Genomic DNA, 26,540 nt, shown 5'->3' with positions numbered 1-26,540 from the left:
GAACGGAGCAGCGCAGGACAAACAGGCATTGCAGTGATAGGCAGGTCCACAGGCTCTCCGTCTCTGTTCATGCATGCCACAAATGTACATTGCTCTTGGAGAACTCATATCTCACGTTGGCAACACTTGGACTAGATAACCTGTTTCACTATCCAGTTTTATTCTTGGCCAATGAATGTAAAATATACTACTAGATAATACCTCTTGGCATATTGAAAATAAATACAAAACAGAGCTTTATTGTTAAATTTGTTTTAAACTTCAACTTTTACAAATGGTACTCAAATAAATAGCATTGCTCAAACTGTTACAAATATCTTACATGGGTATGAAAAAATAAAATCATTCCCTCAATGGTAAAAAAGCATGTTGTTCTGGTCAAATCACATCATACATGAATACACAACAGAAGAGTGAATGCAGTCTGTTGCTGCTGTAAAAATTGTCACATACAAACGTTGACCAAATAGCACTTATCAGAATGAATTTCCAAAGCAGGTGTTTTTCCCGCCCATAACAACCTTGTCAATATCCCATCACAGTCTATCATTCTTTCTTTAATATGGATTCTATGTTAATGAAATTCAATCTTCTCGCTATATCCAGTGGTGTCTCATCATCCTAAAACACAGAAGTAAAGATGGTAAATATAATCAAAGAAGCAAGTACCATGGCTTGGAACCAGCCACATATTTCTGCAGGGTTTCTGCTCATGTAGTATAAATCTCTGTTCTCTCTCTTGTGCAGCCCAAAATTCCTCCAGAAATATAGTATTTGGGGAGTCATTTGGAACTGCAGTGAGAGGGAGAAGCAAAAAATTCATACTCCACAGATAGAAATCCTTCAGAAACACTCAGGTGAATCCAAGGGCATCACACAATCCATGGGAAATCTTTTGGAAACTCTATGGGTATATTAAACAAGAGGATCAGAACAACTTCTAAAGGATACATTTCCCTTCCATTGTGTATATTATGGCTATCTTAGGGATTCAAAATATACATCTATAGATTCTAGAAGGGAAAATGAGTGAACTGAAATGAGTGGATGTACCTTAGCACCTTACCTCAGCAATTCCCTCTATCTTGAAGCTGATGTTCTATATTTTAGACTAATACCCTGCCTTTTGGCACATAGTGTCCCCAAAGCATTTTACAAAACATAAACATCATTATTATTCACTATTTTGACCTCGGTGCAAAACCATAACAATGGTTTATCAAAATACTGTCTTCAGTGTGAACAAATAATATTTTAGGAAATCTTACAGTAACTGATGAATAGGCTTGCTACTGTCATTAAAAATAATCAGAATAATCAAAAACAAAACTTCAATATGTAGGATCTCTGTACACCAAGAAAAAACCATTCAGCTATCTCGTTCTGCAAAGCCAGCTGCAGTGAGATGTTGGTCCCTCTGCAGAAGGCTTGAGATGATTGAACATCAAGACATGTAAGAGATAAACCAATGGGACAATCCACAGTCCAAGGTGATGATCTCTCTTAATTTTTCATGAATTGTCAGTTATAATCAGCTGCCCATTCTACCACATATATTAAAAGAAGACCAATCTGATTTTAGGCCTTGTTATGGGACTGAACAGCCTTGGTAGCCCTGGTGGATGACCGGTGCCAGGAAATGGACAGAGGGAGTTCAACTCTGTTGATTCTCCTGGACCTCTCAGCAGCTTTCAGTACCACTGATCATGGTATCCTCCTGGACCACCTTTCCATGCTGGGACTGGGAAGCACTTTTTTTGCAGTGGTTTCAGATACTACCTGGATGGTAGGTTTCAGAAGGTGTTGCTCAGTCACTTGGCCTTTGGGGTTCTGCAAGGTTCCATCATCCTTTATGCTATTTAACATCTACTTGAAACCTCTGAGTGACATCATAAGAAGATGGGCCGGGTTGTCAGCAGTATGCAGATAATGTCCAGATCTATCTTGTTCTTCTGGCTGATCCCAGGGAGACTGTAGAAACCCTGAACCAGGGACTGAAGGCAGTTTTTGAATGGATGCAGGCTAATAAACTGAAACTTAATTCCAACAAAATGGAAGTGCTATTGGTGAGTGGAAGTTCTGACCCAGGATTTCAAGTGTACCCTGTTTTGGATGGGGTTGCACTTCCCTTGAAGGGACAGGTCTGTAATGTAGGGGTGCTCTTGGTCCCAGACCTAATGCTGCATAAGCAGGTGGCAGGAGTGCTTTTTACCAGCTTCATCTGGTTAGCCAGCTGTGGCCTTTCCTGTACAGGAAATATATGGCCATTGTGGTGCATGCCCTGTTTATATCTATAGATTATATTACTGCAATGAGCTCTACATGAAGTTCAGAAACTTCAATTGGTGCAGAAAGCTGTGGTCAGGATGTTGTCTGGAGTGGGTCATAGGGACTAGAGGTATGCACTGAAAAAAATCTGGGTAATCTGGATCCATGTTTCCGGGGGCAGGGGGGAATCTGTGATCCCTGAAATCTGGGTCAGGTTAGGGGAATCCTAGATTTACCAGGCATTATTCCTTATGGGGAAAAATATCCCAGGGTCTTGGGAGCCTTTTTAAAGCTAACTCCACAAAAATTACAGAGAACCTATTCCTGAATTTCTCCTAAAGACCCTCCAAATTTTAGGATCCAGATTTTAGGAGAATTGGATCTCAGGGTCCAGTTCCATGGATCCTTGAACAAGCTGCCCCCAGCCATTCTCGATTTTTTCCTATGGAGAAGGGCTTTTAAACTCCATAGCTAGCCTCCTCCCCATTGCTTAGGATTCTTGCTTGCTTTGGATCCTCTGGTTTGACTACTCCCTTGCAAGCTTAGAGAATCCCAATGTCAAACCAGAGAATCCCATTAAGAATCTCTGAAGGAAGAGGGGAGCAAGGCTTGCCGAGCCATGAGTTAAAAGCTGGGTGGGGGCATCAGCTTGAAGAGGCTTGTTTGGAGCTTGGATGTGGAGAGGGGCAGAATGGGATGGGAATCCACTCTGCCTGCTGCCTTCTCCCTCACCCTGCCAGCCTCATACCATTCTCATGCATCCACACGGAGCTTGGCTCCAGCTGCTTTTGCACTGCTGCCAGCCCTCTCACTGCCACTGCCCTCTCACTCAGTGTTGCAGCAGCTGACAGCAGCAGTTTGATGGGACTTTTTGGAGCTTGGTGGGGGGAGAATGGGATGGAAATCTACTCTCTGCTGACTCCTCCTCTGCCCCATCAGCCTCATGCCACTCTTACACAGCGGTGCAGAGCTTGGTTCTGTTCATGCCACTGCCTATTTCCAGAAAATCCAGCCCTGCAAATCTGGGTGCTCAAAACGAGGGAAGCTTGTTGAGCCAGATCAGTGTAAATCTGGCTTCCCACCCCAGTTCTCAGATCCAGATAGCACACCCGTATTACTCTACTCTTGGCCCATCTACTCTGGCTCTGAATTTGTTTCCAGGCACATTTCAGGGTGCTGATATTGACCTTTAAAGCCCTATAAGGTTTGGGAGTGACCAACATATCTGAAGGACTGCCTACTCTCTTACAAACCTATCCAACCACTGTGGTCATCTTCAAAGATTAGATGGGTGGGCCTTCTTGTTACGCACCAGAACTCAAGAACTCTCTCCTCAGGGTCCCCTTCTGTTGCCATCTTTTGCCAGTAAGCGAAGACTTTTTAAATTTTGTTTGGCACACCCTCAGTGACCCTTCCTTCATGCCCAAAGTTTTGTTTTAAATGTTTTAATTGATGATTTTATATTTTTATAGGTTTTTAAGCTCCGGTTTTAACTGTTTTAATGATGTGTTTTGGTTGATTTTAATGGCACTATAATATGGTTTTAGTATGCATATTTTAAATTGTTAGCCACCTTGGTGGGATATAATGGCAGAAAGGTGGGATATAAATTTTTGCTAAATAAATAAATGTTACAAATGGCAGAAATGGAATGAAAATGTGCACCAGTTGTGGTTATTTTCTGATGTGTATGTTTTGCGAAAGGAAGCTGTTCTGCAACCAACAATGGGAGTTAAGGGGAATGTCTCCTTTACAAAAAACTTCCTAGAAAAGTTTGGTGACTCATGAGTAAATTCAACAACAACAGGGAAAGTCTAAACCACTGGAAGATCCAAATAGCAAGCAGTCAAAATGCTAGCCCTTTTAAAAGCTTGCTTTCTTACCTTATCCTTTATGGAAAGATCAGCACCGGCTTCAACTAGTAAAGGAATAATGGACTGGTTCTTCATTTCACAGGCATAATGAAGAGCTGTTCTTCCTGACTGGAAAGAATCAAAGTATGCCTCAGACTTCATCTCAAGCGGATGAAGGAGAACATTTAGAGATGGAAAATGTTGGTTTCCACGGGAACAATCAGTTTTTCCATGGGAACACATCAGTTTTTCTAAAGAAAGAACTCAAATGCAAAAGACTGTTCACACCCCTCTTAATGGGAAGATCACCATTATGCTGTCTGATAACTGGAGCAATAATGGTATATAAACTTTTAAAATCAAAATCCCCAAACTGCGTGCCACAAGAAAACCACTAAGATGTCAGGAGAAGTAAATTAATTCAAGTAAATTAATTAATTCAAATAATTCAAACCCATCCAGGAACAAAACTCCCCTTGGTCTTTGCACTCATCCTTGCTCCTTGAGTACACAACATCCAGGGTATCTAGTGTATTTTGGGAAACATAGTTAATAGGAATCATGATATTAGGAAGCTAAAAAGAAGAGGAGAAAGAAGGAGAGAAAAGAAGAGTCACTGCTGGATGATAAGACCATTATACCTCCACATATGCTATTGCTTGGGCTTCCATCTTTACAATGATATATTTTCAGCAATTGACTCACAGGATGCAAGGGGAATGCCTCTGAGGCAAAATGTTCTCTTTTTTCACACCCAACAAAAACTTTGTGGCAAGCATGAGTGCAGCATGCTTCCAACTAGAATTCAGGGGGGAAAGTTTGTGAAGGATTGAGACTGAGCTTTACATGGTTGCTGGGATTTTCTGAGATGTGGTTAAGGCAGAGATCCACTCCTAAATGTCTATACGAGAGTATGTCCCCTTACATGGTCTGTAGCATTGACATCAGCACCAGCTCTTAGTAACATCTTGATAAGGTTTTCATTCTGCTTACTTCTGGATACCTGTTTAACAGATTTGGGGAGGAAGAGATGAAACATTGTAAACAAACATTGATATTAGATTCACAAAAAGTTAGCTTACCCTGCCATGAGAATCACTGTGCTGAAAGGTGAATTACACGTTTTCCAAACAAATAATATTAACAATAATACTAAAAATAGATTAGAGAATGTCATTGTCCTCTTGTGCGATTATCCAAATAATTATATCATCACCATTTCATATATCATTGCTGCTTAGTATCATTCTTTTTTAGTCCAGGGTCAGCTGCAGTCCCCAAAGTTCTAGAAGAAATGCTGAAGTTCACATTCTGATCATAAGGAAAACAAACTTCTTGCGTTTCCCCAGAACTTACCATGAGGAGATACCCAAGAAGCATAACAGGCATTAGGAGGATAATGAGGAGGTAGTCAAGGAAGCTGAACCGTTTTCTGACAGCATAATGCAAACATGTTCGTTCTTTCTGGAAAGAAATGGAAAATTTATCATTCCAATTAAAACTTCCCTTAACAGGTAACAGACTATTTCTCATAACCTGTGGGAGATTATGTGTGGTGGGGACTTAGCTTTTCGGCATCGCACCAATGCTATGACTTCACTTCTAGCATGATCCAGAAGTGATGCCTTCACACACGGGCAACACTCTAGCATTTACCCAAAACTCAATGGTTTAACCCAAACCATTGTTTGGGGTGAATGCTAGCAGGTCATGGCTGAAGTAGTGTCATGGCTGATTGCCCCCTCCCCATTTTCCATGGCATATTCCCACCACCATCCAGCTGAGCAGTATGGAGATGGCACAGCTGGTGAGAGGTCTTCTGTCTGTTGACCCTACTAGAGAACTCTAATTAATACAAATCCCTGGCACAGATCCAATGCACACACTATGATGTTTACTACTGATGGACATATGAAGTATAAAAATAAAAAAATAGGAAAAGGTCATGGACTAAAGTGAACATTAGCAAAGGTGTTATACATGGGGAAATGGACGTGAGCTTCATGAACTCAACCTTTTCTTAATTTCATCACTTTTAAATTAAAGCAACCCATCCACCTACATATTCCTTTCAATCTATTAGATTTGCTGCCTCCAGAACAATGAATGGTTCAATCCAAATACAGCTGAACTACAAAATCACAGGATATACAAGGGTGACTGTTTATGCAGAGACACTGGGCTAATCACATAATATTATTTCCCTTCTAGATATATATCAAACTCAGGAACATAAAAGAAGACTCTCTTGGCTATATACTTACATTATTTTTGATGTTCACGTCAGCATTTCTTTTCAGAAGGTAACTAACTATTCTGTTATGTCCCTGTTTGCAGGCGCAGATTAGTGGTGTGTCTCCACCATAGCTGTCCTGGATATTCAAGTAATCGCCGTCTTCCTCCAAAAGGAGCTGAACTTCATTTAAGTCATTGTTATATGCTGCCTGACAAATAGGCTGGGAAAGAAGAGGGAAGACATGAAGGACGTGTTCATACATCTGTTGCTGTACTGGATACCTCATTACTATTTCCTGGCTGCTGTTTAGTAAAGTCTAGAATGATTTACAGCTCTAGCCAAGTCTGTTTGTTGAGCAGATGAAACGTGCTCTCCTCCCACTCCCACTGCAACACACACAGACACTTTCTGTCCCCTTCTGTGATTTCTCCATAGCACTTCCAGGAATTATCTCCACACGTCTGAAGGGGTGAGCTCTGACTCAGGGAAGCTCATGAAGGAATCAACACTGTCAGTTTTCATGGGTGCCATTGCATGTCTCTTTAGCTGCAAAATATAGCATATAGCAACAGGCACCATATAGCATGGCACCTTAAAGACTGATGACATGTAGTTCACTAAGAGCTTTAATGCATTGTAGCTCACCAACAGCTGATACAGCCATCCCTCTCCACTCCCCACCCTCTTCCCTCTGTTGGCTGCCATGTGCAGGACACATGGGGAGTGGGTTGTAGTGGTCCAAGGGAAAATGTGTCTGGCTGTAGTGAGGGGCAGGTCTCTGGGACTCACCCCCCCGAGCACTGACATTGGATAAGACATGTAGTTTGGCAGTGGGGGCACCTGGGGGGCTCAGTATGGTACAAGGATGAGGCTTTATGAAGGAAAGTCTTAGCCAAAATGATACATTTCCAGGGCAGTCCATCAGCAGGGCCATCCTGGTCCCCCTTTTGCAGTTTGCAGGGCTAAATTTCAGTTCCCAAAATTTTTGCCTGCCTGTGGTCTCTTCCCATGTAGGGATCAAACCAACAGCCCAGGCCATGCTATCCCAGTGACGTTCCACCACATCATTTCTTTCTTTGCCATGTTCTCTGCCTAGCTCCATGAGGCTGGTGGTGATATCAGGGTTGCAATGGAGTGCTTAATGCCTGATGGCAAACCTCCTTTGCATCTGCCTTCTTGGCCCAGTCCTTATGTTGCTAATCTTGGGTGTGACGCCTGTGAGTTTGAGCTTAGCTTCTGCCTTTTTCCTTTCCTTTTTATTTTTCATGGGAAGGGTGACCGTGGCTTGGAGCGGAGAAGGTTGTGTGGCAGCAGCACTTTTGCTGCCAGTCAGACCCTTGCTGGGGGGATAGGTACGCATTCTGTCTGTGATGTGGGCACTTTTCCCCTGTGGGCTAGTGGGGGGACAATCAGGCTCTGTGGCTTTGTTAGGGTTGTACTGATGCTGTGACTTTCCTCCCTGTCCTCTGGTGCTCCATGTTGAGGGGGGAGTGGCATCGAGAGACAGTAGCCACATCAGCAGGCAGTGGTTACCTGCGCCTGTGTGTGTGTCACTCAAAGGAACATCAACGGGCACCATTGCCTAATTGGTGTGTTTTCTGGGGCTAATATGGACTCCAGTGCACCTTGCAGAAATGTACATGTAGTTTTTCTCCACTGAAGAATGTTCACAGAGATCATTCCAGTGATGCTTTTATCATGGAGCAGGTTGCCACCGCAACAGCCCTCAGGATTGGACTGTTAGTTAGCATATCAAATTGTACTATTTGGCATTAGGGGTGTGTACCCCAAAAAGATTCAGGTTTCCCGCTTTGGGTCTACCTGAAGCAGGAAAACAATAAGTAATAACCCAAATCCCAAAGCATCAAGCAGCTTCGAGATTTGGATATGCTCGAATACCGCTTCAGTATGCTCTGTAAAGATTTGGAGCACACTGAAGATCAAAGCAGCACAAATTGCTGCATTCAAAGCTTCCCGCCAGGTTTTTCCCTCCTCCCTCTCCCATCAGGTAAAAAAGCCGGCGGGAAGCTTTCAAATCTCAAAGCTGCGCTTTTGAAAAGTGTAGCTTTGAGCTTTCAAAGGTTCCCTCTCCACCTTGTCCCAATGGGAGTGAGTGGAGGGATTTCCCTTCTTCCCCTCCTCCCTCTCCCATCGGGTCAAAAAGCCAGCAGAAAGCTTTGAAAGCTCAAAGCTGCTCTTTTCAAAAGTGCACCTTTGAGCTTTCAAAGCTTCCCCCTCCCCCCTCCCCACAAGACAGGAGGAGGAGAGGGTTTCCTCATCCTTTTCCCTATATGGGAGGGGAAAGGGAACCCCCTTCCTCCTTCCATAGAGTAAAAAAGCCAGCAGGAAGTTTTGAAAGCTCAAAGCTGCACTTTTCAAAAGTGCAGCTGTGAGCTTTCAAAGCTTCCCTCTCCCCCTTTCCCCCCTCCCCCAATTGGAGAGGGGAGGAGGGAGTTCCCTCCTCCTTCTCCTCCCTCCCCTGATGGAAGGGGGAGGGAATCTCCTCCTCCCCCTCCCATCTGGTAAATAAGCAGGCCAGCACTTCCTCAGCTTCAGCTGGGTGAGGAAAATCCTGCTCCTCTCAGCTGAAGATTAAAGCCCATTTCAGTGCTTCCCCTGGCTTCAGCTGGCAGGCAGGGGATCCCTCTCCTGCCAGCAGAAGTGTGGGAAGAGCCCTTTCCTTGTAGCTTGCAAGCTGCAAGGAAAGGTCACTTTAAACTTCAGCTGGCAGGTGAGGGTGTCCTCCTCCCCATGTCAATTGGAGCCAGCTGCAGTGCCCCAAAACTTCCCAAAGTCACCCAAATCACTTTAGGAAGCTTTGATTCAGCATTTCCGAATCTGGCCCTGATTTGGAAATCCCAAATCTTTACAAATTGTGTTCAATTCTGGTATTTATCCCAAATCGGAAACCCGATTTGCACAATCCTATTTGGCATATTTATGAAATGTAAAAGGATACATTTTCTCTAAGAAAAATTGCAAGTATACCAGATATTTGAAGAGTTGCAAACTGCTGCACCCTACACTGACATAGCACCTTGATCTTTAATTGTGCCATACGAGAAGTAGGAAAAAATAGAAGTTGAATGTAGAAAACAAATTCTGTAACAAATTTTTAAAAGTATATTTGGACATATTACTTGTTTGCTGCTAGTACTACCTTTTCGTTATTGCATAGTTTTCTACAAATGTAAAACAATTTTTCTGCATTGCATTTGCCCACTGTGTTACCCCTAATATGCTATCTTTATTCAGATTTCTGTAATCCTGATCCTAGCACATTGCTTATCAGATGAGCATCATATTGAGCGGATTGACATTTATTGTGTAAACTGCTTGGAGTCTCAGTGAGAAAAGTGGACTATAAAAATAGTAAATAAATGAATAAGGAAGAGTGCCATCATGTTTAGATATTAAGCTAAACTGTATAACACTGAAAACACTGTACTCTTAAATAATATATTATCATTAAACACAACAGGGAAAAAACTGAAAATGTTGCATATATCTATGGTATAAAAGAGCATCAGTTGTTTTTTGTTTCGCTCCTCCAAAGTTTTTTTTTCCCATTGGGAAAGTCAAAAAGATCCCCAGACCTTTTCATGGTGTGCATTTTGAGTGTGAAAACCCTTGCCTTAAGAAGCATTGTACTCTTTCTAAAAGATAATATTTCACAGAAGTTGTTTTTCAATGTTCCTTGGTTAAAAAAAAAACAGGGACCCCCCCATTTTTCCAGTCCTTCACACATCTCCAGAGAAAATGTTTTATGCTGATTAAGGCCATTGGTCTATCAATTTCTGCTTCGACTGGCAGTGATTGTCCTTCATATCACATACTATAGATTATTGTAACTGGAAATTGAACAGGGGAACTTCTGCATACAACACAAATGCTCTCCCACTGAGCCACAGCCCCACTCACTGAAAAATATTATATTATATTATATTATATTATATTATATTATATTATATTATATTATATTATATTATATTATATTATATTATATTATATTATATTATATTATATTATATTATATTATATTATATTATATTTGCAGAAATGGGAGGAATTTTATAACAATTGTAATTTTATATGAAACCTTTATGAGGCAGTCAATAACACTGACAAGGAATCATATAATATACATAGGTAAAAGAGTATTATGTGCCAGTTCTCCACTGCTGCTTATATCAGTAATCATCTAGAAGAAAACCAGAAAGAAAGCTGAAATATAGAGCCTCCTTTGAGATGATCAATTTATACAAAGGCAACATAACACATATCTCCCATGCAGTGTTTCAGGAACTGTTTGCTTTCCAAACAAGGGAGAGGTAGAAGCCGCATCAAAAGTCAGACTGCAGTTACATTAGAAATCCTCAGAGTGGTGCTAAGTAAATGAACTATACCAGCCTAAACCCAAAACAATAACTGCACTTGTTGCCCTAACTTGGATAGCCCAGGCAAGCCTGATTTCATTACATCTGGGAAGCTAAGCAGGGTTGGCCTTGGTTAATAATTGGACGGGAGACCTCCAATAAAGACCAGGGTTGCAGAGGTAGGCAATGGCAAACCACCTCTGTTAATCTCTTGCCATGAACCCCCCCCCCCAGGTTGCCATAACCATGACGTGAGGGCATTCTCCACCACCACATGTTGATTCATGCTTTGATTATATCCAGATTAAATTACTGTAATGCACTGTACGTGGGGTGCCTTTGAATACAGTCCAGGATGGTCCAGTGGGGAAAGGGTTAAGCACTCGATGTCAGATTTCTGTAATCCAAGCCCCATTGCATTGTTTATTGGATGTCCCAGCCATTCATCCTATTGATTTGCACTGTGCAATCTACCTCGAAACTCACTGAGAAAGGTGGACTATATATAACACAAATAAAAAATAAAATAAGCACTCCTCCTCTTCTCTGCAGTTCCTCTACTTAAAACTGCAGCTGCTTTTCAATTACACACCTCCACATGTACACACCCACAAGACAGGGGGACTCCCTTAAATGCTTCTATGTATAGCTCATAGTTTGTCCCAGAAAGGTAATAGTGCTAGATTAGAGGGGCAGTAAAAGAAGTCAGATATATGAATAGAAATCTGTGCAACAGCTCAGACAGCTTAGCGGGTTCAGCACTGGCCTTTGGTGGTAAGAAACTGTGAGCTTAGCTGGCTTCAGTCTTAGCAGCTTGAAAAGAATTTACGGTGTCAGTTTTTGGTTTGTAAAGTTTGTTTCACTGTGATGGACTCAGAGGGTGAGGGAGGGAGCCTGCAGACAGTCAGGAGAATGGATGTGAGAAGGCAGGAGCCTCCCACAGATATAATCTTATAATCCACAGATCTGTTTGTGCAACAGTAGGACAACACAGCGGAGCCCAAGGATATGTCCAACAGTTAGCTGGAGCAGTATTGCATGCACAGAAAAACTCTCTAAAGCTTGAAGTGATTTTAATGTAACTATTTCACCCATTTTAATGTGATGCATATTCCTGAGCCCTGCACATTGTACCACCATACATGCACACTGGACCACCAAATAACAATAGTAAAAGTATATGCAGAGAAGTGACTGGTACAGTTTCTACTCTGGATTCCCACCAGTGGGTATATGCTTGGTCTCCCTGCATCACACCACACATTTAGTAGTGGATCTAGCTCAGCAGTGGAATGGGAACAAACCAATGGCCCTGGAGCAAGCCAAGCTGAGCAGCCCTTACAGCAATACAAGCCAGAGCGCAGGGGACACTCGGCTCAGCACCCCTAGCAATGGTCGCTAGATCACCCATTGCTTCATCTGCAAACTCATGGCAATGTGGGGGGAGGCAATTGATGCGTTGGTGCTGATTATCATTGCCAATGGTCCGAAGCACGTGGCCCCTGAAGTGCTGGGGCTTGATTCTGCTTGTTCCCAGATACCAGTTGCCTTCTAAGCTAGAGGCCCACAAAGAAATTTCTCTGTAAATTAAATGGCCAGTCTGCTCCTGGACCAGCTCACTGAACTCCAGGCTGTTTCCTTAAGTCCATGGGGAGTCAGAGAATGTGACAGCTCATTTGGTGCACAGTAATACATCACAAGCCAATTCCCAACACATTATGCTGGGATCCACTCTACCTAGAGGGCATTTTTTCTTGTAGAAACCGCTTGTTCTGCAAGCTTACAAGCAGCATGAAAAGTTTTATCAATCCATATGATAAGAAACAATAAACTATCAATAATTTCAGCACATGCACCCCTGATCAGATAGGGTACTTTATTAAATGTCCTTGTTGACAAAGCCTTGAGAAAACTTAAGAGTATGTACTGCAGAACACAAAAGTAATATCTGTCTTTAAAAAAAAAAGGCGTCCCCCTTTAGTTCAGCATGTTCTATGACACAATCATTGTCCGACAGGCTTTACATTTTGGGATATTTTTAGATCTGAATGCCATAATAATAAAAATGTTACTGAAAACAGGAGCAGCGTTGATTTTGAAACTGATGGCTCTGGTCCCTCATGGGTCCCTCCAGTTGTAATCTCTTATATGATACAAAAACTGAGTCAGACCATCAAATCATCTCTCTGAAGCTTCGTTATTATGGGAAATGCTTCAGCTATATTTTTTCTAACTTGCAGAAATTTTGGAGTGTTCTATGTAAAACTTGTTTTAAGATCTATGTTTCAATCTGTATATCACACCTGTATAATATCTGAAACGTGGTCATGGATTTGTAGTTCTAGATACATTTGTGTACTTTCCACATGCTCAGAGTTAACTGTCTTTTTACTAAGTTTCTTAATTCTTCTTTTTAATGGTAAATTATTTTTTATTCTTGTTATTTACATTCTTATTGATCCCTCTGAAGAAGCATATGAGAAATTTGCAGGCACAGCATAACTGAATTTTTCTTCCCATTAACCACTGCTCTGTCTTTTTTTGCTCTGTCTTTTGTGCGGCCCTCTTCTCATGTATTCTGCTTATTCCTGGTCACCAGTTGCCTTCTAGGGCAGCAGCCCAGTGGGAAATTTCCCCGTAAGTTAAATGGCTAATCTGTTCCTCAACAAGCTCACTGTTTCCAAGCTGCTTCCTAAAGTCCATAGGTGAGGGGAATTCCAGTCCCCTTTCCAAAGTAAGCACAATGTATATACTTAAAAACACTGTATCCGTAAGACCTTTTGGGGGGAAATTATGTCCATATGCCCAGATACACTTATCTTAAGAGTTCAGAATCAGAATATTTTCAACCAGAAGTTGTTAACTCCCAAATTCAATCTGTGGCATCTACACTAGGCAGTAGGTGATGTGAAAGACCTCCACCTGAGACTCTAGAGAGCCACTGCCAGTCATACTGACCTTGACAGACCAATGGTCTGACTCAGTACAGGATAGGATTAGTCAAGTCCCCTTGACCTCCTGGTGGGTGGGGAGGGCCTGGCATTTACCTTGTCGCTGCTCTCATGAGCGCGCAAAGCGTTTATGTGCTCCTGGCAGATACAATGATGTCACTTCCGGGAGTGATGTCATCAGGCCCATTGGCAGACATGTTTGCGCCTGCCCGCCCACAGGCGTGATGGCGTCACTTCCAGAAGTGATGTCATCCACCCATGGGGAGTGCACCTGCTGTGTACTGGTCTGGGAGGCTTCTTGCATCCTGGGCCTATTCCTCAGGGCGTTTTCCCCCTGCCAGCCAGGCTGGTGGTGACAGGGGGCAGAGGTGTCCCTCCACCCCCACCAGAGGACTGGCAGCCCTAGCATAAAACATCTTCATGTGTTTACTATAAATTATGAGCACTGGGTGGTGACAATACAGGACAATGTTCTGCCTTTGGGCACATGAATTGTGTTTATGTTCTTATGTTTTGCCTTGTAAGCTGCCCTTAAGCAGACCATGTAGAGAGGTATCATATACCTCCAGGCGGTGGCTGGAGATCTCCTGGAATTACCATTGATCTCCAGACCATAGAGATCATTTCCCCTAGAAAAAATGTCTGCTTTGAAGGGTAGAATCTATGGCATAATTCTCTACTGAAGTCTCTCCCTTCTTCAAATTCTGCCTTCTCCAGGGTCCTCTCCCAAAATCTCCAGGAAGTTTGCAACCTGGAGCTGGTAACAGAGATGGGCACGAACCGCATTACGAGCATCAAAAACCCACAAAAATGGTGATCGCGCGATCGTGACCCGGCGGATTGTGATCGTCCACAGCCAACGATCCAGTGGTCAGGAGAGGCCTGGATCGTAGCATTTGGGCTCGGTTCGGGAATCCAGACACTCAGGCACCAGCAATCTATTCCCCTGGCAACGGAGCCTGAGCTCTGTCTGCACTCCTTCTGTCACCCTGGAAACCCAAATGTAAGCCCAGCTTTCCTTGATCAGCAGGGCTTCCTTCCAACCACGGAGCTGCAAAGCAGTTACAAGTTGGGAGAAGACACCCAGGGGAGGGAGGGGGAAGGGGGTGTTCTGTAGCCATGGGCACTCCAATCTCATCCCTGGAAACCCTGATAGGCAGCTCTGATGCCGCCAGTGAGCGGGCAGACCCCTGCCTCCTCCCCTGCCAGGCCCGGCGGCCGCCTGCATCAACCACCGTTCCTGTATCACTGGGAACAGCGGCGCGCCCCGCTGCATTTTCCATGATCCACGATCCAAGTTCGGGGACGGGAGATGGTCATTGATGTTTGGGAATTCGGGATCGTGGTCCGCACCGAACCACGATCCGCTGGTTCAATAATTTTTTTTGGTTCGTGCCCATGTCTAGCTGGTAACCCTAGTAGCATAAGAGTTGTCTAAATAAATAAACAAATGTTTTTTAAAAAGTAGTGTAGGGGTTCTTGCCTTTCCTTTTTTTACAAAATGTAGTATAAGTTGTCTGAAATGCAGAACAGGCATATTGCTTCTCTAGCCCTTCTCAATGGCTACAAAGACAATGTGAGAATTAATACTGCATTATATAATAACAACAACAACATTCGATTTATGTACTACACTTCAGAACAACTTAATGTCTGCTCAGAGCAGTTTACAAATTATGTCATTATTATCCTCACAACAATCACCCTGTGAAGTAAGTGGGGCTGAGAAAGCTCTGAGAGAACTGTGACTGACCCAAGGTCACCCAGCTAGCTAGAAGTGAAGGAGTGGGGAATCAAACTCATTTCTCCAGATTAGAGTCCCTCCGCTGTTAACCACTACATCAAACTGTCTCATAATATATACTCATAATACACACCCTACTTTTTGTATTTCAAGACTCTGGATAAAGTAAAGCAAAGAACACAGAGACTAGATTAAACATCAGGGATATAAATGGCTTCTTGACAAGGAATGCAGTCTAACCAGACTAATTCATTGCTTCAGGTGTGTGTGGATAGACCAGAATGACTTCTTTCCTCTTTGCTTTTAACAAGCATTTGATTTTTTTCACCTGCAAGATGTACACTTTAATTAATGAGCTTTCAAATGTAGACCAAAGAGGTTTTTTTTTAAGAACAGTATGATACAGCTACACCTTGAAACGTAAATACTAACAGACTACTGTTTGAACTGCAATTTATATATTTCTACAAACAGGCATTGATATATATACTGTCATATACTTTTTAAATCTATAATTTACTAAAAATCTTATAAATTTTAATAAAGGAAAACCTTTGACAAAGCAAACATGAATCTTGTGGCACAAATAGTGTGTGTCACAGATGAAATTCCAGCTTCCAAGAACTGGGCTTATGAGAGACCCGATGATTGCAGGGAATCCAGAAAAAAAGAAATATCTTTTTGGCCCCTTGTTCCTCTCATTAATACATGTGTGCAAGGACATATAGATTGAGGCCTGAGGTAAGGAAAATGCAACTCAAATTAGCACAAGCTAAAGCAACTGTTTAATTATTTCCCCCTCATTCCTTTCAGCTAATTCAGTGTGAAAAATGCTTGAAAACTATGTTAACAGTCCATGCATGTTTACTCAGGAGGAGTAATTCTTATTGCATCCTATTCCTCCCTATTAAATGTGTTTAAGACTACAACACTCACCACTCTAACATTTTAGATGAGATACAAGTGTTTAAATAATATTTGGAAAAGCCTCTTCAACAGGCCTACTTGATTTCTGTGCAAGAAAAACCACTACTTTGTGCATATGTCAATATATAAAGTCTAAGAAATGGCTACATACCTCTGAAAAGAGAATTCCCATGTTCTTTGTATTCAGGTGGAAATCCTTTGCTTCTTGATGAACTGGCAGGCACTTGACTTTGTATCACCCTTCACTGTGTTTAAATCTGATTAAAACGTAATTAGTAAAGCCTTAGCTCTCTGAACAGCAAACACACTGAAATATTTTATCTTTTCCAAAGCATTTCTAATGTTTGCTTGTAAGGATTTTTTTAATCATTCACTCTGAGAACCAACTCTTTTCAGAAACCCAGCCCAGTGAGACGAAGCTAAATGTAGCTTTACTATAAGAATCTCACAACTTAGTACAGGTTACAACAGGGAGAGGGCTGGTTCACTTTGTCAGTGTGTGTGGCAACATCAATGAGAAATTGCCTAAAGGAAAATGTCAAAACAGCAGTAACAGATAAATGGAGGTGTGTCCAAGAGTAACTGGCAATGAGAATGAAACTTCAAAAAGAGCAGCAGCACCACATTCTGCATAGACAGACAGTATACTAGAAGTCACAGACAGAACAATAATACACATGGATATTAAAAACATGGAAAACTAGGCCATTTCCCCCCACACTTCCCCAAAGATCAAAATAAAACATAGGACAAATATTCATCCAATAAATGAAACAACAATTTATGAGGATGGTGAAGAAATTAATCATTACCTCCTGAGTTATAATTTATCAAAATGAGTCAAATATCATAAAGACAATTTTGAAGCATTCATTGCAATGTAGTTGGTTCAGGAAAATTGCCTTCAGATGTATTAGTTTTATTGCATCTGAATCATCTCAACATTGTAGACATATTCATCTCAGTCACACTTCTTTTTTATTTGTATGAGGGAGGGGCATGAAGTGATAAAGCATAAAAAAAAATCACCAAGTATTCACAGGACTTGCAAAACTAGTTCAACAGTCCTCCTGCCAATCGGAGTTCCTTCCTTAAATGTAAAATAGTAGCTGGAATGGGCTCTGTTCACCATCGGACTACAGGGTATGGAGGGAATGCTCCATTTGGGTGGAAAGGTATAAAGTCCTTTGAATTGAAATCTGCAAGTTCTATCCTGGACACCCCTACATTTTAACCCTTCCCACTGGCCTTAATAAGCCACATCTCCAGCACTGTTCCTACAAGCTTCTGTACAAATTACTCATATAATTCTGGGGCTTTTGTGAATCAGGTTTATGCACAAAAATCTGGATAGTCCTTGGGAACCTTATGTCCTGTTCAACTCACACTACAAATGTGCCAAGTCCCACGATCTCCTACACCTGCTTAACTGTACTGAAATGAGAAGAATTATGTTCTTGTATGTATTTTGTTTGATTACTGTTACCAAAACAAATGGGGGGGGGAGACAAAGCCTGCAGCAATCATCTTCTCCCCCCCCCACTTTTATTTTCCTTACTGTATTTGTAAGAAGTGGGATCCAGAAAAGGAAATGCCTCCCCAGGCTGAAGTTGGGTCCTAGTTCCATGTTTGCCATACTAGGTTTCTTATTCTCCATCCCAGCCACAAAAATTGATGCTATTTAAAAATCTCTGCATCCCAAACTAAGTTTTGGACCACCCCAAACAACACTTTCTTTGGATATATTGCAATCCAATCCAATGCGATTCCCTAGGGCACCTCACTTTGGAGTGCGTTTGTAGAAATTCAGTAGGATTCCTTGAGAAACTTTGCTTTGGAGCACATTAACTGCAAATATGGAACTTGGAACCCATTTTCATTTTAAAAGGTATTGAAAGAGATAAACAGTAGATGGCAGCAAACAGCACTGATGCACAGCGGATAATTCCTTTCCCTAATCAAACTCTCTGAGAGAGAGTTTGAGAGATTTAATTTAATTTATTGTATTTATATTCCACCCTCCTCACTTTCGCAGGCTCAGGGCGGATCACTGTCTTTTGGTGCTACACCTCTGAAGATGCCAGTCACAGCTGCTGGCGAAACGTCAGGAACTACAATGCCAAGACCACAGCTATACAGCCCGGAAAATCCACAACAACCATCGTTCTCCGACCGTGAAAGCCTTCAACAATAAAACAAACTCTCCTTAGCCAGTGAAACTTCTTCAGTGAGCCAAAATAACATTAATAGGAACCGCATTCTGTGCTGGAACCTATCATTTCCTGAATGGAATTCTCAGTATTTTATTCATTGCTTTTACTCCTCATTCTGGATTTTCACAAAGCAAAGAGACCAGTGAGGCCTACATATTTCTTCAGAACAATAGTTCTACCCTTCCTTCCCCCTACAGGACCTCCTAATCAAATAGGCAGAAGAAACCAGTCTTGCTTTGTATGCTTCCTGAAAGCTCTTTGAGTTTGACTCCCTACAAGCCTCTTTTGCTCACTCACTAGCTGGAATTCAAAAATGTGCACTGCTTACTGTGCCACTCTTTGAGAGAAAGGGGCTTTTAACACAATTGGTCAGAAAGTTCCCTCAGCCAACCACTGTGAATAAACTGTAATGCTGCTAGGTTTCTTGGGGTGTGGTATGAGCCTCTGATTGACAGGAGGGAGTGTCTGACAAAACCAAGTGTGTTGGGAGAGAGGAGCAGGCAAGCAGCCAGCTGGCTAAAGAGAGAGCCTACCTGGAGCCGTAACATGGGTGGATCTGGACTAAGTAAACAAATCAAAGCAGAGCCCTACTTGTCCAGGCACATAGCCACAAAGAGTTAGTGTGGAAAGATCTTAGCAAGGGGCCAGTGAGGACTGAGGTAGAGGACTAAATCACATGCCCCAGGGCTTTCTAAAGCAACACATGAGATATGGGACTTGAACTCCTGGCCTGGTCTAATTCAAGCATTGAATGGAGACCTTGCTTCAGAACAAGAGAAGTAAAATATGGTTGTCTTTTAATGGAGGACAAATCTTAAAGGAGTTAACAGCTCAATCCTGTTTGGTGGGTTACTTTTCATGTATTCAAACAGTAGAATACAGCATGGTGCAATTAGCAAGATTTCATACATGTGCATTCTCACACAGCGCAAGGGCAGCCCTAGCCCCCCCTCCTCCCTGTCCGGGGTCTGAGTTCCAGCCCCCAGACTTGCCAGGAGGGAACAGTGGGAGGCAACCGGGAGGCAGTAGCCCTGCCACCTCAGCCAGCAACCAGGTCCAGAACCTGCCTATTCCAGGGAGAAGGGGCGAAAGGCCAAAGCCTCAGAGGGCTGGAGGGAGCAGGGAGAGACCAGCTAGTCCCACCCTCCAGGGGGAGGAGAGGGGGCTAAGCAGGCTAGAGGAAAGGGGCCAAGGCAGGGGGAATAGGGACCCAGCAGCAGCCCAAACCGAGCCCTTACCAGCTAAGGAGGAGAAGCAGCCACTACAGCCCAGAGCCACACCCCGGCTAGAGGACAGTAGCCTGGCTCAGGAGTTGCTAGGAGCCAAGCCCCTCCAGGTGGAGCTGCCACAGGCATTCTGGGGGAGGAGATGGGTAGCCCCGCCCAGCATCAATAAGCAGGCAGCCCAGAAGCTGGCCAGGGCAATTCCTTGCGAGCAAGGCCAGGGAAGCTCAGCAGCACAGAAGCCGGCTGGGGCAGCTCCTCGTGAGCAAGGCCAGGGAAGCTCAGCAGCACAGAAGCCAGCTTGGGCAGCTCCTCGTGAGCAAGGCCAGGCAAGCTCAGCAGCTCAAAGGCCTACTGGGGCAGCTTCTCGTGAGCAAGGCCAAGGAGACCTCAGCTGGGGATGACTCACATTCAACCCCACCCTGCCAGAAAGGCAAGGAAGCCTAGAAGGGGTTAGTGATAGGAGGGAAACACCTGAGGGAAGGCACAGCTGGGCCAAGTCAGGAGACGGAACAAGCCTGGAAGGAGGGCAGGGCGGAGAAAGGAAACCCTAGAAAGGGTGGCTGGGAAGAGCTCAGAGGTGGTGGGTGTGAGTAAGGAGTGATGGTGTGGAGTGAGAGCAGAGCAGTGCGAGAGTGGAGGCTTGGAGGAGAGTTCTGGGAGGAGGAGATGATGGAGGACGCAGAGGGTAAGCGGGCCAGGTTGAGCAGGCCAGCGAGTGGACTGAGAGGGAGTCTGGGTGATGTATACTGCCCCTCCTTCCACAGAGCAGGGCCCTGCAGTATCCCTGGCACCCCTCTGACGTCAGGGCCGGCCCAGCTGGGCCGGGCACCTGGGGCACCACAAGACCCTGAGGAAGGTCCTTGAGCAGTTCTTCTGGCCCTCTGTGAATGCAGATGTGAAGGCCCACTGCCGCTCGTGTCCCACCTGTCAGCGGGTGGCAGCCCGCCGCCCGCCGAAGGCCCCCCTCTCCCCGCTGCCCATCATAGAGATGCCCTTCCAACGCATCACAATGGACTTTATCGGACTGCTGCCACGCACACCCCGGGGCCACCGCTTTGCCCTGGTGATTGTGAACTATGCCACGTGGTTCCCCGAGGTCATCCCGCTGAAGACCCCAGGGGTGGTCCGGGCCCTGTCCAAGTTTTTCGTGATGGTGGGGCTGCCAGATGAAATTTTGATGGATTGGGGGGGGGCATTCCGTGCCACAGCCATGTGCCAACTGTGCCAGAATTTGGGGATCCGGCAGGTGTTCACCTCGGCTTACCACCCCCAAACAGACGGTTTGGCAGAGCGGCTGAACGAGACCGTCAAGGAGGCCCTGAAGAAGATGACACGGGACAAGCCTCACCAGTGGGACCTGTACATCGACCCGCTCATGTTCGTCCTCCGGGAGACCACGCAGGCTTCCACTGGCTTCAGCCCATTCGAGCTGCTATATGGGTGCAAGCCAAGGGGGATGCTCTCCCAGCTGACAGAGCGCTGGGGGCCCCAGGCCAGCAGCCCTGCTTCCCCCATACAGGAGTATGTGAGCCAGCTCCATGACCGGGTGCAACAGTCCCAAGTAGAGGCGAACCGCAGACTGACTCGCGCCCAGGCAAAGCAAAAGGCCGCCTATGACCCCGGGGGGTGGTGAAGGCCGCCTTCTCCCAGTCTTCAGGGCACACTGGTACCTGCCAGTACCCTTTCGTCAGGTCGAGGGCGGACAAGTACTGGGCCGGCCCCAACTGCCCCACTAGGACGTCCGCCCGCGGCATGGGGTATGCGTCGAACTTGGCCACCTTGTTCAACTCACGGTAGTCGACACAGAAGCGGGTCGACCCGTCCGGCTTTGGCACCAGGACGATGGGGCTGTGCCACTCGCTTTGGGACAGTTCGATTAACCCCAGGCGCAGCATTTCCTCTGTTTCTCTGTTCACCGCCTCCCACTGCTTCTGGGGGATGCGCCGCCAGGTTGACCGTGCGGACTGCCCCGGCTGGGTGGGGATGGCGTGGTGTACTAGCTTCATGAACCAAGGGCGCCTCGAGAAGACCCCGGGTACCTGCGTCCACAGGGCTTGCAGCTGGGCCTTCTGTGCGGGGTCAAGCTGCGGGCCCACCTTTGGCTCCTCGAACTCCGGGGCGTCAGTGGTCCATGGCAACTTGCTGTCAGGAAGCTCCAAGGGGTCCTCAGCCACGCCTCACTCCTCCTCTGGCCGCTCATGCCACTGCTTCAGGAGGCTTACATGCAGGGTCTTCCACCGGCGCCGGCTGACCCCGCACTGGACTTCATAGGTGGTGGGGCCCAGCACCCTCCGAATCTGGTAGGGGCCCCTCCATGGGTCCCCTTCCTCTCTTGGGAACACCGAGTGGTGCACGAGGACCTTTTCTCCAGCCTGGAAAGTCCTCATCCACGCGCCCAGGTCATAGGCGGCCTTTTGCTTTGCCTGGGCGCGAGTCAGTCTGCGGTTCGCCTCTACTTGGGACTGTTGCACCTGGTCATGGAGCTGGCTCACATACTCCTGTATGGGGGGAGCAGGGCTGCTGGCCTGGGGCCCCCAGCGCTCTGTCAGCTGGGAGAGCATCCCCTGTGGCTTGCACCCATATAGCAGCTCAAATGGGCTGAAGCCAGTGGAAGCCTGCATGGTCTCCCGGAGGGCGAACATGAGCGGGTCGATGTACAGGTCCCACTGGTGAGGCTTGTCCCGTGTCATCTTCTTCAGGGCCTCCTTGACGGTCTCGTTCAGCCGCTCTGCCAAACCGTCTGTTTGGGGGTGGTAAGCCGAGGTGAACACCTGCCGGATCCCCAAATTCTGGCACAGTTGGCACATGGCTGTGGCACGGAATGCCCCCCCCCCAATCCATCAAAATTTCATCTGGCAGCCCCACCATCACGAAAAACTTGGACAGGGCCCGGACCACCCCTGGGGTCTTCAGCGGGATGACCTCGGGGAACCACGTGGCATAGTTCACAATCACCAGGGCAAAGCGGTGGCCCCGGGGTGTGCGTGGCAGCAGTCCGATAAAGTCCATTGTGATGCGTTGGAAGGGCATCTCTATGATGGGCAGCGGGGAGAGGGGGGCCTTCGGCGGGCGGCAGGCTGCCACCCGCTGACAGGTGGGACACGAGCGGCAGTGGGCCTTCACATCTGCATTCACAGAGGGCCAGAAGAACTGCTCAAGGACCTTCCTCAGGGTCTTGTGGTGCCCCAGGTGCCCGGCCCAGCTGGGCCGGCCCTGACGTCAGAGGGGTGCCAGGGATACTGCAGGGCCCTGCTCTGTGGAAGGAGGGGCGGTATACATCACCCAGGGCGAACATGAGCGGGTCGATGTACAGGTCCCACTGGTGAGGCTTGTCCCGTGTCATCTTCTTCAGGGCCTCCTTGACGGTCTTGTTCAGCCGCTCTGCCAAACCGTCTGTTTGGGGGTGGTAAGCCGAGGTGAACACCTGCCGGATCCCCAAATTCTGGCAGAGTTGGCGCATGGCTGTGGCATGGAATGGGCCCCCCCCCGATCCATCAAAATTTCATCCGGCAGCCCCACCATCGTGAAAATCTTGGACAGGGCCCGGACCACCCCTGGGGTCTGCATGGTCTTCAGCGGGATGACCTCGGGGAATCGCATGGCATAGTCTGCTCTCACTCCACACCATCACTCCTTACTCACACCCACCACCTCAGAGCTCTTCCCAGCCACCCTTTATAGGGTTTCCTTTCTCCGCCCCGCCCTCCTTCCAGGTTTGTTCCCTCTCCTGACTTGGCCCAGCTGTGCCTTCCCTCAGGTGTTTCCCTCCTATCACTAACCCCTTCTAGGCTTCCTTGCCTTTCTGGCAGGGTGGGGTTGAATGTTTGCCAGACAGAGCGGTTGAACTGCTGTCTCCCGGCTGCCCCCTGCCGCTGCCTGTCAGCAAGTCTGGGGCTGGGCTGCTGACCCCGGACAACTACATACAGGATAACCAGAAAGCTTCAGTTTATACATGAAGCCAAGCTACAAGTGACGAATTACACTTGCCTGGCAAGTGAACAGATTCACATGTATTCCTTCCTGTTCACTTGATCAAGTGGAGCGCAAGTGAATGGCAAGTGAACAGGGAGGAATACACGTGAGCCTGTTCACTTGCCAGGCAAGTGTAATTCGTCACTTGTAGTTTGTCTCACACAAAATGTTATGCTGCTCTGATACATTCCTTGTACACACACACCTTAATGGTAACGCCTAAGCCATTACTTGGTGAAGGCCCAATAGATTCGTATATTTGTAAAAAGCTGAGTCTACACGAAACAGCAAAAATGGGAAAATAAACACCCACCCCCCAGTACTGTGTTAGTGTGGGAAAATGGCTTGTGGGGAGGGGAGGTTGGAGTGGCATGCCAAATCCAAGTGGGCTTTATTTTTTAAAAGCTATTCCCCACAGCTGCTGTGTGCCTGCAGGAAACCAAAGTTCAGGAAGGGGAGCTCAAGCCTAAGTTTAAAATGAACATGTCTAGTTGACCCTGAGATGGCCACTGGCACCTGATTCCCATGTTTTTCTTCACAGTTCCCAAGTAAGAAGATAATCATCCAGATTTTTCATCTAAATTGAGATTAATTCAGCAAGGAACCTAAGGGCAAAAATAAGGGATTTCTAACTTAGATTTCTAATAAACAAAGGGGTAGTACAAGAATTGCACAAAATTGCCTGCTGTGGTCAACAGAATGCAGAAGTAGACAAGCCAACTTGGCAGACTGTATTTTGTGAACGAAAAAAAAAACTTTGGATAAGCTATCAAACCCAAAGTACATTCCCAACCATAAGTTGTAAAAGCTGCTCAGTTACAAAATCTAAGAGACTGACATCCCACCCTTCATACTGACATCCCACCCTTCATACTGCCTCCCTCTCCGTGGCTTCTTTCTACCATAACATAAAATGTTCATAAATGAGGATCTGAACATCACCTCTGGTTTAGTCAGCCTATAGAGATATTTGTGTGAGCAGGGGGACGGGTGGGCAGACAGACAAACAGGTGATCTTTTCATGTGCTGTGTTGCCTCCATGTTTGTTTCATACGCCCTTTGTGTTCCTATCGCTTTTATTTATCTGTGAATGCTCTTGTTGTCAGTGCACATTTCTTGGTATGATTTTTGTATGATTAGTCGGCAATGTACTTGTAGTTATTGATTTGTATTTGTAATTGTTGTAAACTGGATTGCATTAGTGGAGTTTCTGGTGCTGGGTACTAAACTCCCTACTGAATTTTGCTTAAAATGACAATAGAAGGTAAATCAAAAGTTCTTCAGCAGGTGAAACGGGAGGAATTTTAACAGAAACTAATCAGACTGATATCATTACTATATTTTCTCAATGGATTCATTTATTTACATTTATACGCCTCTTCTGCCCCACTGAGGAACCAAAGTGGCCTAAAGCCTTCTCCTCTCCTCCGTTTTATTCTCATGCATCCGAAACAGTTTTCTTTTCTCAAAAAAACAAAATAAGATGACGATTCCTGGTGAACATAGGGCTTAAAAATATAGGGCTTTAAAAAGGGAAAGCCAGCTATCCTTTTCTTATGCTTCCTAGTTCAGAAACACAGTTCGTCCTCTAGGAATGTGATATGGACTCCCAATGACTACTTACTGACTAGTGAGAGCAACAGAATGAGCCAGTGTAATGGTTGCTGTATAAAATGTTCATCCACGTAATTGGTTTTCCCTTTCTTGTCTAGTACTGCAAACAGGCACAAAGCCAGAAGGGAAATGATGAGGGAAGTCTTTTTTTTAAATCTGCTCTTCTAATGTTCAAAGTCAAAGAGTTTTAATCATCACCCCCTGCAGTAAAACTGTAAAATGACACTTTGTCGTCACAGATTGCATCCACATGGCATGAATTCTCTGTGTAGCTGTCATTGCTGCTGCAAATGCAATGACATTTGAACTGGCAATGGAGCATCCCTGTGGGAATTTGGGGCACACTTTCCTCCATTGGCTGCCATTTTTCTCCTGCCATGCCACCACAAGGTTTTTAAAAAATATGGTATTCCTCTGAATTCTCAGCTTTCATTTTTTAAAAAGTCTCTAGACCTTTTCTTTGCAGACACAGGTAAGGGGAAAGACAGAGCCCAGGGTGATCATCAGCCACTCTGCACTAATCCATGCTGCTGCTCATCAGACACTTGTAGTGTCCTGTGCCTTGCAGGATCAAATTCCCATGAGACAGCCCCATCAAATAGTGCAGGCATGTTTTCAATGCAATGCTCTACAAGGGACAAGTAACTGTTGGCTCAGTTATTTTTTTTTTTTTTGAAAAATTTTTTATTGGGTTAGAACATTTTTATTTTTACATTACAATCAATTTTCCCCTAATTTTTCGTTTCTAACCCCCTCCCTTTCCCCCCCTTTTGTTGACTTCCAACAGCTTTCCCACCCTCTGTCCCTTTTCCCTTACTTCTATTAAATTCCTCTGTCTAAAACAGATATACATTCTCCATTATATTAAGCAGTGCATCATTAACTCCTTTAATTATTATACACCCAAACTATACGTCTTTAGATAAACAATTTATCCCATTTTCCATTTTTGAATAATTCTATATAAACCTATATATCATAAACCATAAAAATTTCCCACATTTAAATCAAACAATTTGATTTGTTCTCTATATATTACTCATTTCAACTTTTTATGGTAATTCTATATAACTCCTCAGATACTCAATCAATTTAACTCTTCTATACATTCAGTTTGGTGCATATAAATCTTGTCAAAGAAAGAAAATATTGTTAGTTAG

The 26,540-nt window shown here is 45.0% G+C and overlaps 1 protein-coding gene across 1 annotated transcript; it reads right to left on the bottom strand.

The window, feature by feature from the left end:
* Window positions 1-212: 212 nt before the first annotated feature.
* Window positions 213-16,819, bottom strand: ANKRD22 (ankyrin repeat domain 22). Its single transcript, XM_054983056.1, has 6 exons — window positions 16,507-16,819; window positions 6,386-6,577; window positions 5,478-5,585; window positions 5,047-5,124; window positions 4,152-4,250; window positions 213-621 (listed from the first exon to the last, which is right to left on the bottom strand). The coding sequence occupies exons 1-6, from the start codon at window positions 16,525-16,527 to the stop codon at window positions 547-549; spliced, it is 573 nt and encodes a 190-aa protein (XP_054839031.1). The 5' UTR covers window positions 16,528-16,819; the 3' UTR covers window positions 213-546.
* Between the last annotated feature and the right edge of the window lie 9,721 nt (window positions 16,820-26,540).

Source organism: Eublepharis macularius, chromosome 6 (assembly GCF_028583425.1).
Source record: "Eublepharis macularius isolate TG4126 chromosome 6, MPM_Emac_v1.0, whole genome shotgun sequence".
NCBI lineage: Eukaryota > Metazoa > Chordata > Lepidosauria > Squamata > Eublepharidae > Eublepharis > Eublepharis macularius.
This window is presented reverse-complemented; position numbering and strand designations above follow the sequence as displayed.